This window comes from Pempheris klunzingeri, chromosome 4 (assembly GCF_042242105.1).
Source record: "Pempheris klunzingeri isolate RE-2024b chromosome 4, fPemKlu1.hap1, whole genome shotgun sequence".
NCBI classification, from domain to species: Eukaryota; Metazoa; Chordata; class Actinopteri; order Acropomatiformes; family Pempheridae; genus Pempheris; species Pempheris klunzingeri.
In genome coordinates, this window is record NC_092015.1 from 5579457 (window position 1) to 5593640 (window position 14184).

The 14184-nt window shown below is 39.6% G+C and overlaps 1 protein-coding gene across 2 annotated transcripts in view; it reads left to right on the forward strand.

The window, feature by feature from the left end:
• Positions 1-850: 850 nt before the first annotated feature.
• LOC139200296 (rho GTPase-activating protein 42) overlaps positions 851-14184 on the forward strand; it is a 57831-nt gene continuing 44497 nt past the window's right edge. For both annotated transcript variants that reach the window (XM_070829554.1, XM_070829555.1), the window contains exon 1: positions 851-1083. In XM_070829554.1, coding sequence (XP_070685655.1) covers positions 930-1083 — 154 coding nt within the window. In that variant the 5' untranslated portion in view covers positions 851-929. The remainder of the gene's footprint in view (positions 1084-14184) is intronic.

The window sequence follows — 14184 nt, forward strand, 5'->3', positions numbered from 1 at the left end:
TAATAAGATAAAATGAAATAAAACAGAGTAGTATGCCTGAAGCAAAAATAATTTAAGTGTGAAACGCTGAATAACAATTAGGTTAAATTGTGTGAAAAATCCTATTACACAATGTAGTTGTTAGCAGAATCAAATTTGTCACAAAATTCTGTATAGTCTGCTTGGCAGGGCCTAAAATATCTCTAAAAAGCTTAATCAAATCAGCGCACAGCTGGACACCAGCATATTAATGCTGAAAATGTCTGTCCAGGCTGCTTCTGTGCACTATGGCCTCAGTTTTGTCATCAGATTAGTGCAGTATGTGTTTCTGTTATCATGGTGTTGTGCCATTTTTGGATTTGCACCAAAACTGAATGCAAATTCGATACCACCCTGTTAATGTACTTTCCTTCTTCTTCCTTTTTTTTTTGGTTGAAATCAATGGGATGTGAAATGTAGTGGGGGTCAAAAAAAAAAAGGCAAAACAAAAACTCTTGACTCTCTTTCACTCCCATAATAATGTGTAACTAATGGGGAAACACTGTGGGAGCAGGTCTACACTTTGCCTATCTTATAATTCTATTATCCTCGTTTTAGTTATGTGAAACCCACTTTTTTTTTTTTTTTAAACACACATTCTGACTGTGAAGGAGGCATGGCGTATAAAACCCTGTCCTGAATGTCTGAGTGGGGGGATGTGCCAGCTCTGCAGAGAGCTGTTAACTATCCAAAACTAACCAGCAGGAGTCACACCACCACTATTTTTTATGATAGGTAGTCGGGAAAAAAAGCGGAGGAAAATCAAAGCGGAAGTGAGAAACTGAACGGAGCAGGAAAACTTTTGGGGAAGTTGGAGGCGGCTGCGTTCCATCGGAGCCACGGGATGATAAGTTAAAACTTTTCTGCGCCGAGTTGTAAAGTTTGAAAGGCAACTTTGTCGTTGAGGCACAATGGGACTCCCCACTTTGGAGTTCAGTGACTCTTTCCTGGACAGTCCGGACTTCAGAGAGCGTCTCAAATGCCATGAAATAGAGCTGGAGCGGACAAATAAATTCATCAAAGACCTCATCAAGGATGGGAACATGCTCATCACTGCGCTCAAGAGTAAGTTACCCAACGTGGCCCTTCTCCCTCCTGCGAGTCTAGAAATAATTTCCTTTTATAGCTGTAACTACCTGAAAGCCACAGGAGGGTTGGAATTAGAAGATGCATTTATTAGAGCTTATTTAAGTCTTCCGTGTTGGTGCCTGAATGAACCCGCTCCACTTTGAACCAAGCTACCAGGAGCCGGATAACCCCGTGCTCTCCCACTGGGAAATGCTCCCACTGCTGGTAAAAAGCTTTAAATCTATACACAAAGCGCGCGTAATTCATTATTCGGACATTTCTGTAATTCCAGGACAGTCGTGTGCCTTTTTACGCGCCTCCCTGGCTGCGCTGCATGCACGGACTTGTCAAACAAACAACAGAGTCAGACCTGCTTCTGTGATTAAAAGAAAAAGGTTTTTCTTTTTGCTCTGATACCTAATCACCAGGCCGCAGCCAGACATTTGTGCAGAGAATTTGCTTTAACTTAAGTTCATCAATGAAAGCTGCTTTCACCCTCAAGGGCTTCCAAGTCACCTACAGGGCAGTGAGGGAAAACACAGACTGTGAAATGACCGCATGGATGACTGTGGAACTGTCTCCGTGAAGACATGGGGGTCATTGTCCTCTCACATTCCAAGTTCAGTCCCAAATTCCTCTCTGCTGATTAAAGTAGACTTCCTGTTCTGCCTTCTCCCTGTGGGGATGGAGTTTGGTCTGTTAACGTCAGAAGTGTGTCTGTGAAATGGGGAAAGTTTAGAAATATAGGCCTAATAAATATGGAAAATAGCAGGCTTGGAGTAGGGTGGGAAGGCCACAGCAGTGTGTTGTTGTGCACGCACCAACCCATCACTCAGCGTAATAATGTTTTTTTCACGATTCAGCCCGGCATGGGCCTGTCAGCCTTCGCTGAGAGAGAGCATCACTCTTGTCATGTGTTCCCTCTTTTCCTACACAGTACATGTGCATGCTTTTGCTCTTTTTTTGGTTTTATGGACTAGATGGCCAGTCAGTGAATTTGAAATACCACCTACACGTTGTCAGGGGTTAAAGGAGCCATAATAATACAGCTCTTTCTTCACGTGAAAGGCTCTAATGTAATACGTTGTGTTAGTTTTAACATGCAGGACATCATCAGTCTTTGTGTTAAATCGTTTTTGTGCCAGAAATGTTCTTGCATGACAGAAGCCACTGCAGAAAGAGACTGTCTTGCAGTGGGATCACACTAGCGTGTTCACACTGTGTTCATGGTCTAATGGAACACATGAGATGAGAAAAGTGAGTTTGGCGAAACAGGAAGTGCTGCAGATTTAATCAAATATACCTAATCATCCTGGAATAGAGAGGGACATTCAAGTAAAGGACTAATGTGCTTTCTCCTAAAATACTTTTCAGTTATTATGGATGAAATAGTCATCGTAAATGGATGTTTGTTGTAGTGTGACGTTAGTTGCTGCAGTTGCTACAAAAAAAAGTTGAATATTATCCAGATTGCACTGGATCATCAATTAACTTGTCGTCTTTATAAATTATCATTCTTGTGAGATGATCAACTTTCATGGGATAATCAGAGTCATTATAAAAAATGAGACAACATCCCAATATTTTTCTGCGAAATCCAGTCTGGCATCTTAAATTTTGAGCGTAATGGAGAGATGGGTGGACACATGAACACGAAGTAATAAAGTAAACAATTATTTTACTAATTATTTACAGCCAAAGTGACATTCAGGATAGCCGTAGCTTGTTATAGTGAGATACTGGATTTTATTCACACAGCGTCAGTTCCATGGGTGCATTTGATGTCAACAAAGGCAGTCAGGAGCACTTACCAGGCCTTTCTACTATATTTAAGGGAATCTACTATTTCCGAGGGCAGCTGAAGGCCAAGCCCATTTCATACCTTTTTTGCAAGCAAACTGTTCTTTGAGAGCAGCACAGGTGGACACGGACACCCTGCTGAATGGTTTATTCATGGCACTTAAGGTACTCAGCACTAGAATGATGTCAAGGGTCCTTCGGGTTTAATACCAAATAAGACCTTAATGCTCCAGGTTGTACTATGCATATAAGACAGTGGCAAGTGAATTGCGACTCTGATTGTTTTTGATTGGTTTATGGATGCAGGGCCGTTGCATTGCTATTGCTGTTGTTTCTTACCCTCCATGTCCCACGTCTCTGGTCTCTTGACAAATTAAAACTTAAAATAGATGAATGTATATCAGCTGGTGATGAATCTCAGTGTGTACACTGTTATAGTAAATCACCCAAAAAACTAGCTATAGGGGGAGGAATGTTGGTTTATATTTGTCTTGTCTTTGTAGTCGTGATTGGAACAGTCCTTTAACCAGAAAGCCCAGTTTCAGTCGAGGGTGGAGTGAGAGCTCGGGAAGGGGAAGGGACAGAAGTAAATTATTGATGGTCTTAAACTTAGGACGCCACAGAGGTTTATGACCCTTTATGACCCACCATCAGTGGTGACATTACTGGAAGACCTTTAATGGACCCTTTTTTAAATAGTAATCATCCCATGTTTCAAAATTGAATAGTATACTATAATTCATCAGTCTTTGCATGTGCTGTCTGTTTGAATGAGGCCCGTTGAGCCAAGGTTGACTTTCATGTTAATGCATTACCTGTAAAATGGTCCTATACATTACTGAAACTGCGTTTAGCAGTTTTCAACAGGTGTGTAACTACAGTACTTGATGTGTGTGTGTAGTATAGATTTATGTGGGATGTGGATAGGAAGTCAGTCATATGATTAAACACACACTTAGGTGTGGCTAGACACGGTGCTTTGCTTCTTATTTACAGGATTGACTTGTTGTTCGTTATTTCTACTGAAAGAACACAGTAGAAAAGAAAGGTAGCTTCAAACTTGGCTTTGGGAATAAATCTAAATTCTTCTTGATCTAAATATATATATAATTCGTCAATGTCTGTTACATTTTTGCCTCCTCTGTATGTAAACACGGTAATCAAGGAGAATACATCAATGCATATGATGATGATTATGCTCTAAACATTCCCAAATCCCACAACGTATTGAACTTACTTTATGTATTTGTTGGTATGGATAATTTGTTCCAGGTGCATGAAACATTTATCTGCAGATGCTTTGCCTTACTGTCTGGCTGCCACTGACTGCTCACACCTGGTGTAAATAACAACTGCAGACTTTTATTAATCCCTCCGCTTGACTGCAGTAATTGAATACACTAAAAGCACTAATTATCCTTTTGTGAGTAGAGTTGGAGAAACCTCAGATATGAGGCATAGAATATAGGAATACATTTTAGATGTGGTAGGTTAGTTTGTATGCAAAGCACATGGGCAGGTAGCCAGGTATTATTGGAGGCTATTGTTGTATATTTGAAATCTGTCTGGTGACATTCAAAAGGGGCGGGAGAACGTGTCGCTGTGTATCTGAAGGTGTGTATGTGGAGGACTGTTTGATGGCCAGGCTAAGTAACTTCCTGAAATGTCTGTCTGGCAACATTACAGTAATGGGAAGACTCCAGGAAGTGACTTCCACCAGACGGGGTCCAACACATAATCAGAATCAGAAATGCTTTATTTATCCCCGGGGAGAAATTCTGGAATAACCCAACATTACACCACAGCTTGTCATTTTTTTAACATTGGTTTTTGTACAGATTAAACAAAGGAGAGATAACGGGTTCATAAGGGGTCTTTGGAGGTGCTCGTTTGCTGATTTTCATTGCAGTGTGTGCTAAGCCAACGAGCTGCTGAATGTGTCTGCATGTTTACTGTATAGATATGAAAGTGATGTCAATCTTCTCGTCTAACTCTCTGCAGTAAAGCAAATAAACATATTTCCCAAATGATGAAGGCACATAGCTTGGTATACACAGCTTCCACGAACTTAAAAGCAAAAACTTCTCCATAGAAATTCAAATTTACGATAAGTGGCCAATTTTAAGTTCTTTGTTTTATTCTCTTTGGCGGCACCTATGGCGATAAGCGGTAATTGCAGGTGTGTTTTTAAATCTCAGTGCAACAGAGATCCAAATAGCAAATAGCTTTGCTGACAGTTCTGACTGTCTGTCTTCATCTGAATGTCAAATTTGTTTATTTTTCTTTAGATTTGTGCTTGCCTTTTAAGTGTCTGCAGCTGTAGTCATCGATCATTTCTTTGCTTATTCGGCCATGGTTACCATATACTCACAACTCAGCAGAGACTGGAGAAAACAGCACGCCGCCTCCGCTTACCCTCCCTGGCTGACCAACCACTGGATCATGAAGGCTGCTTGGGATTTTTCCCGCGAATGACGACTCGACAACCAGTTCATAACACTGGAAAAACACTGCAAATACAAGGGCTTCCAACAGCGGGCCACAGGCTCAATCACCACTGTGTCAACTCATTTGGTGATAGGTAGTGAATTAACAGACATGTTTTTACCAGAAAGTCTTTGATATTTCACTTTAAGACTCTTTTTTTTCAAATTTTTCTTCAGAACTCTTGCTTGCTAAAGAGCATTTTTTAATTAATTGCATACAGAAAAACTCAAAAGAAACTTATAGCAAGAAGAGTATATACACTGTTGCCCATAAAGTTGGAATAATTGTTCAATACCCCCAATTTTGTTAAAGCCTGAATACACAGTTTGCAAAGGTTAATTGTGGTTTAAGTTTCACTGTGATATGTTTGGAAGAGTTTGATCAATAAAGTTGAGAAGATATACACTTTATTTATCAAGAATAAATCACATTGTCACAATCATTTCATGAGAAGAGGTAAAAAACATTTTATTCCAACTTCATGGGCAACAGTGTATATATACGTGTGTGTGTGTGTGTTTGTGTGTGTGTGTGTGTATATATACATATACACATATACAATTGCAGATATGAGAACTTCATTATGTTTTATCACTTCAGTCAAGCACATACAGAGCACCGTGGGCATTCTGCTTTCAGTTCTCTTTCTCACCACCTCTCATGTTCTGCAAGTCTTTTTAACCGTGAATTGACTGGCCAGCTCCCAAGAAAAAACATTTGAAACGGTTAAGCTCTCTAGGTGCTCAACAACCACTTGTTAACTTGGCTTTTGTCATTTTGCACTTAGGCTGTAGTGTACAGTTGGCTTGTGTATGAACTTGAGTCTTGCGAGTGTCAACCTAACAGCAGGGCATGTGATTCAGAAGACAAGCTTCACAGCATCCTTTCAAAAGGCTAAAAGGTGAAGTCACAGACGCCTACTACATATTTTCTCCAGACTGGTTCAGATACATAGACAGTTTATTTGTCCACAGAGTAAATTATTTTCAACAGTAAGTGTATACATGTAACAGACAAGTAAGACAAACAAATTATTCAGAAATGGTGGATTTCCGGTGATACCTACCTGATTAAACTTAAACTTAGTTGGCCGGAAGACAAAAAAACATTTTAAAAATAGCATCGTGTGGTAAATTATATTTTTACTATAGAAACCTACACAATATGCATCACAATTTGATGACATTGATTCATTTATAACCTGATAAAACACTGTGCAGTAAAGGCACATAGCCGGTCCCACTGCAGTGAAGGATGCCCTCAGAAACCTGCTCAGACTTGAGCGGCCTTCAGGCGGTGGCTTGTGTCCTTCACTCATTTTTTTTTCTTCCAAATTTGTAACAAAAAAAAAAAATTCCACTGCTTGATCCTCATTCACAGTGGTAGCAGGTCGGGCATGTGCTTTAGGACTCCCTTGAACAGAAATAGTAAAGGTGCATTGAGCATTTTAAAAAGCTCTTTTGTCTCTTCACAGTTGTTTCTAAAAGAGTGGTGGTTTTTAAGAAGATTCATGAATCCGAGGAAGCATTTAATTTTCATAAGCTTCTATAAATGCGGCAAGATTAGCTTCATCTAAACTATGAGACAGCCCATTATTATGTTAGCTGACTGTGTCTCTGCCACCACCCCAAGCCCACGCCTGCTCACCAGCCACAGACTGATGCCTCCTCCCTGGGATACATACAGTAATGAATGGCTGACACGCATGGGTGTTGTTATTATAAAAATTACAGTATTTAGCAAGTCTGTAAACAGCATCTTTACTCGTTCCAACTGCGCCTCGATAATTTTGAAGTATTAATGCCTTAAAATAGCTATAAATAATGGCTGCTGTTTCATTAAATGAAGACATGGCATGTGGGCTTTTTGTTAAAAGTAATTCCACAGAAGCTTTCAGTTTTGGGAACTCTCGAGTGTTTGTTTGTCTGAGGACAGATGATGCTCCCAAGGCTCAGCCACAGGAAATGTCCTGTAAACATGCTTGTATAACCATCCCCCATCCTCCCTCAGATAGCATTTGACTGGACAGCATTTTGCCTGTGCGCGCGTGTGTGTGTGTGTGTGTGTTTGTGACTGTAAAGCAGGCAGTGTGTTGGATTATACCATTTATAATGTATTGCTGCTGCTTCGACTGCTTTGATGAATTTGAACTCATGTAATGGAAATGAAATACAGGAGTACATTATGTGACTTGTTTAGCAATAAAGCTGAGCGAAGCGGTAAGCACAGCTCATGCAGCACTGCAAGGGACTCGGGTGTTTTTGTGGACAGATTTTGATAAAAGGATTAGACGTTGTATTCCTAAAAGCTGCTTCCCTTCAGACTGCGCAGGGAAATGTGTTAGACTCCAGATTGAGGTCTGTTCTGAAGTACTGTGTTGTTACTCTGTCAGTCAAAGTGATTGTCACACCCAGCACGCCATTCTCACGCTTACAGTCGCCTGGCATGGCACGCCGCTGCTTTTATTGCTTCTTCAGACTGAAAATGATAAGGTGATGCATTTGTGTTGTTCCTCCACAACTTAAAGAAATCACTCATTCTCTTCAGCTGGACATTTTTATTGTGGCATTATTTGCTTTAAATGCTTTTTTGTCTTTATTTTTTCTCAGTGTAGATGAAATACTGTGTTGTTCAGGCGACTGAAAAGCATCAAATAGCTTAAAATAATTAGGAAGCGATGAAAGCAAAGACTATTAAGCAGTTCCTTTTCATTTGAGCTAAGTGCTTTGTATTCCAAATTGCAATTTCAATATATTAAGATGAAATGACGAGGCCTTAATCACATTAACTTGCATTCATTTTGCTTTGGTAAACTCATAATATGTGTTAAAATCAACTCTGCTTGCAGACATGACAGGGCTGCACTTTCTTGTGATGAATCAAGCAATGGTGTTGTAAAAGATGGTGAATTTGCATGTGGACTTAGCCTACGCAGACGCTAAACTCAGACTTTGGTTGGCACATTAAAAAGTCCCCAGCACCTGGTCCCATGGGTTGCCAAGTTTTATCAGGAAGTGTTTGGAAGGTTTAAATTAATTTTGCACCCACCTCTTTTTTTTTTTAAATTGCCTTAACTGGCAGTGTGTTCCTTGCTAATTGCACTTGCCTTGATAAGAGCAAGAAGTCCTCACAGAACAGCTGTTTTTGTTGTTTTTTTTTTACATTTTGTTGTGAAAAGTCTGATGCCAGCTATTACCACAAATGGGAAATTCTGGGGGTTTTTTTTTTCTGAGTGCTTTTTCTTTCAGAGGCCACTTCGTCTTTGTCAGAAGTTGTGTCAGATGTCTTGTCTGTGTGTCTTCTGAAAGAAAATCTCTCAACTCAGTATAAAGGCCGTAGACTTGGTGATAAATGATGGAGGCTGGCCGGGCTGGCTTTTTTCATTCCAGCAGAATTGCACGGCTAATAACTCAGATCTTTTTTTCTGTAGAGCTTAAGAATAGGCTGTAGCATTGCATCAGCCTCATATCAAAGAGGATCAGGTCAGGATCTTCCATCTCTTCAATTGCTTTAAGCACTTTAGATAGATGAGGACAATGTAGATGTGTATTCTGTGGAAAAGGTGGGTATAAAAGATACATTTTTCCCAGTAATAATCTGCTCATCTGATACAAAATTATTAGATTAGCTGATTTAATTACTGTAAGTAGCCGATAGTCAGCACACACACAGGGGATTGCTGTAAACAAGTCATTATACAAGTTATACAAGATATATTTAGCTTGACAACACTAAAGTAGAGTGTCATGCCTCTAAAACTTGTGATTTACTCCAAGTTCCAAGTCTTAATCACAAACATGTTTTTACACCATCCCAAACTTCCCCTCTTGCTTTGGAAAAATATGGTGTGACAACTGTTTAATAGCATGAATTGTAAAATGTACTATATCATTGTTCCTGACTAGGCTCTGTAGCCACATGTTTTATCCAGCCATATTAAAAACTGTGTCTCACTTAAAAATGAGTTTGCAGTAGTAGTTGATTAACTGCCACGTGAAGTTACTGCCTGCTACCACAGCAGCCAGTATGAAGATGGGGCTTTTGTTTCAGACGAAGTTTAGCAGTGGGAAATGTTCGGTATGCTCCAGGAGTGCGAGGGCCTGTCTGGTTGGCTCTCCTCACACAGCTATCCTGCCTCCCCTGCTGGGCTGCTGACAGGCGATCGTAATAGTAAGCAGGTGGAAGAGGCCTTACCTGAAGGGCCACTCCTCCATTACAATCCCTCCAAATGGAATCAAAGTGGCACAATGCACCCTACTGTTGCATCAAAGAGATCTCCCCGTCTCACGTTAAGCTGGGTGCATAGAAGCGCTCCCCTTTGAAGACCTTCTCATCTGAAATCAGCTGTATCTCACTGACAAGATAAAGTAGCTCTGGTGTTTCTCACTATGATGTTGATGTAGCCTATAGGCAGACAGTCAAGCGGCTCTACAAAAAAGTGCATTTTAGCAGAGTGTTTTTGCTTTGACTCAATAAAAGACTGAGACATATAGTAAAGTCTGGAAAAGCGCCTCGTAAATGTCAAACAGAAACACCTTGAGTGCATTCTGAGTCATTTGAGGAGAAGTGTAAATATGTAGCTGTTAAGCAAAAGCCGAAGATGAATTCTTTATTGTGCAAATGGCTGCTTTTTAGTGGAACACATTTATGCCTGTGACTTGAGGTTTTAAAAGCTTTTCTGCACTAATTTGTGTTAAAGCACTTCATTAAAACCCCTAAGAATATTCAGAGGAGTGAATGCACAAACAAGGATGCTGCTTAGTAATTAGTGTTGGGATGAGTATGTCAGTCACATAACACAGAGTGCTGGAGGTGCAGTGCACTGCTGTTCTGTGAACATGCCTCAACATGTGCTAGTCAACAGGGCATTTTTAAAATGCTTCCTTTATATATTTTCTTTATAAATATATAAGTTTTCGGCTAATGCGCATCTGTTTGCAGGGGTAGACAGATAATATGTGATGGGACTTTGGAGTTACTGTTGTGTCTTTATGCAGGTGGTGTGGTGCCGGCAGTGTGACTTTTCTATTATTTATAATAACTACTTTATATTATTTATTTAACTGTTTAGCAGGTTTTATGAACAATGTTCTTGCAATTTAGGTCCAAGTGCCTGAGCGTCCTTGGAGACTTTTTCTCACATTCAACCATAAATCAATTAAAAGACAAATGCTGCTATCTAAAGTTGGGCTTTTTAATGCGCCACCTTTTATACTTGGAGAGCAATTCTAAAACGGCAAAGCTCTAATCCTGCTGAGCAAAAACTTGAATATTGTGTTATTTTTAGCTGATTAATAATACCACACAAGCATTAAGTATCACACTGCATTATGATTGTGCGGTTAAGTTAGTTTAGAGTAAGGCAATGATCTGTGATACTGGGTATACTCATATTTCTGCGATGTAAAACCAAATTTAACAGTGTGGATGTTTTAGTTTGTTATGATTGTACACTGAGGCAAGGGTAAAGAAATAGTGCAGTGAGGCATTTCAGCTTAAATAGCAAAATACCATGAAATACCAGTATAGCTGAGAAATGAAAGAAAAATCTTGCTTTTTTGCCTGTATGACACACATGATGATGCTTTTCAAATGTTACCTGTGAATGGTTTGTGGAAATCATTGCCCCAAAACTGTGAAAATCTAAATTGCTGTTGCAGAATTTAAGCACATCCTCCAAACATATAATTTGTGTCCTTATAGCTTCTGAAGTGAGCGCCCTATTAAGCTGTTTGCCGTAAACCTGCAGACCTTCCTGCAGTGTTGTCTGTGTTTTGTCAGGGGTTGTCAGCAGATGGAATTTGGTAGTATGTGGTTGCCCTGGAGACGAGATAAAGGGTGTACCCAGGGGGCTCTGCTGTGTGGTGACTGACAACCACAGTCCTCTCTCACATCTCACACACTGGGCACTTACTGGGGTAGCTCCTCCACCCAGTCATACCATGGCTGGGGGGCCAGCCCTCTGCTCTTTAATTCAAACGTGCACAGGAGGACGGTGAACCATAACTATTGTTCTGTCTGTTACGCATTTGTGCACGTCCACTGCTTGAAGAATCATTATTATGGGTCAAATGCAGTGCTCAGAAAAGTGCATGCAGGGTGAGACGCAATGTTTGCTGAGAGTAATAAAATTAGAAGTCACTATTTTAAGGCGGTGGTATAAATAGTGTGTTAATGACTCAAAAATTCCAAAAAATAGGTCATTTTCTTTCTTTACCTCTGTTGCTGCAGCATCCTTTTCTTTTTTTATTTCAGTGTTACACTTCATGTGGTAAATAACGGCTTCATATTCAGAGCTTATCAAAATTATGCTGCTTTCCTTTTATTACTCCCCTGAACAGCACAGCTCTTTTTCACCACACATACTCAAAGTGATAGGCACCAAATTCCTGCCTGTGTCAGAAGAGATGCTGAGGAGTAAGATGAAATATCCGGGGAACCATGAAGTCTGTACCTCCGATACACCCAATGAAGATGCCTCCTTTTTCCTGTCTTTTGTTCTTTATTTTTCCCCCTGCTTCTAGAATGGATGCTAATCTGCCCTGCAGCTTTACGTCCCTGTAATGCATCAATATCGCCTGTGAGGTAGTTTTGACGCTAAACATTGTAATATGGAGCACCATAAACATGAAAACGGGATTTCTTTTTAATGCATTTGTAGACTTACCCATCATTTAGTTTTCACCAAATGTAAGATTTGGCTATTAAAGTTACACAACACCATTGTTCAATTATAAAGCTAATGAAGAAAAACCTCCATTTAGTTCCATTAGTAGACTAAAATATTTGGATGCATAATAACAACTACAGTAAGCATTGACATTTAAACTGATGAAACACTTGAAAGCAGAGGGTCTTTGTCTGCATTATTCCCACTAAAAACTTGTAAATGTACAACTTAGACTGTGTAACTCTGATTATGCCTTAACTGCTTGCCTAAGGTTAAAAGAATGTAAGCTGTTCATTTATCTTCCTTTTATACTGATTCTCTTTCCATTTATCTTTGCTACTTGGTCTTGTGATCACTAGAGTTGGTTTCCTTGTAACTGCTTGAGCAATATTTTCTGCAGTACCCACTTATGAGTAGAGGGCCAAAATCATTTGTGGCGATTTGCAAACTTGGTAAATAATGCATATGAATAGAAAAGTAAAGAAAAGAAAAGTAAATAAATAATAATAATAATAGTTGTGCCAGGAGCATTTTCACTAATCGCCAATTTAAATATGGCAAATATTTGCTTATGTCTATGTTAACATTGAGGTATAATAACAAGCCCCATCATGTAGGGAACCTGTTTCGTTTGGCCTTTACGTATGCTATGACTGAAGTTGCATACTGTACTTAGACTATGAAGGTGTTTAGACAATCAACCAGATCAATCATCACAAAAAAGTAATACATATGAACAAACTTAAGCATGTGATTTCTTTCTTTTAATGGTAATAATAATAATTTAAAGCCAGCAGGCATGCATAGGTGTGTGTACAGGATGAGCTTCATCACTCCAATAGCGTATTATTTTGCAGGGTATTAATTGCTTGTTATCAGTTCCCTCACTACTTCCAGTGAGGTGAGTGAGCAAGTTGCCAACACTTGTAGATGGTGAAGTATTTTCTTACTGAGGAACAGGGTAAAAGTGCGGCCCCACTTCTAGCTTCGCTTCTGCTTCAGCAGCTGCAGCAACCACATCCCCCTTAAGCCCTTGATGCAGAAGTGCTGTCAAAGCTCAATGAGAGCTGTAGCCATTAAATGCTAATGATAAATGCTAAAATGATCGTTCCTTTGTTAAAATGAGAAAAGTGCTCAGAATTTACCACCAACTGCAATATCAGACAATCTTTTAACTTTAGTTGTTTTTTTTTTGTTCCATCGTGGAGGAAGCATTGTTTCCTGAGCCTTTGCTAAGTTAGAAGCAAATATCTTGACTTTTAAAGCTTTGCCTACCCTGTGGCAGCCAAGAATGCTAAGCAGGTCAAACGAGTAAAATTGACATTTTGAGACAAATCAAAATATGGTTTATACCATTTAGTTTTACTGAGGTGAGCACATCACATCAAGGTACCTTTTTTAAGCCTCCCCAGAGAAAAACAAATCCAGAGGCCTCTGAAAATATTCATGCTGCAGTAACGTCTGGCTTACTGTTATAGTGCTGAGTCGAAACCTGAGCTTCTACAGCAATAACAAAATATCCTTATTTGGAAATATGAATATGTTTTTTCTACAACACAGTATGTTTTTCATTTAACAAAAAGAGCCGTGCTTTTCAACTGTTAAATGTAGTCTTAGCACAAGCACCCATTCAAGAACTTTGGTCGTAAATGTGTAAAAGTCATATCTTGAAATTTGTGATTAAGGATTAAGGACCACTACATTTTAACTTTTGATGATTGGCAGTTTTAGATACTTTGTGCCACAGACACATTTCAGTTTGTAACAACTTACAAAGAAAGTTTTTTAGGTGTTTTTGGCGGCCATAAGGAAACAATGCACTCTGTTGACGGTGACAGACATTTGTTTTTGAGGTTGAGGCCTTTCTGAATGCCAGAGCCAAAAGATCATTCCTTATTGATGGTCCTGCGAGCTCATCCAGACAACTGCAGCTTGGTATTGATCTCAAATCAGCAGCTTTAGAGTCAAGTCAGGAATAATAGAACCACATCACTTGCACAGTGCATCTTCTGGAGAAGTTCCTCTCATTTACAAGTTGTCAGACAACCATACTCGAGATAGTGCGGATGTCTTTAAGAGCCTTTCAATCTGTGGTCTCGTTGAAAAGACATCTTGTTTTTCTGTTCCTACACATAACTTGA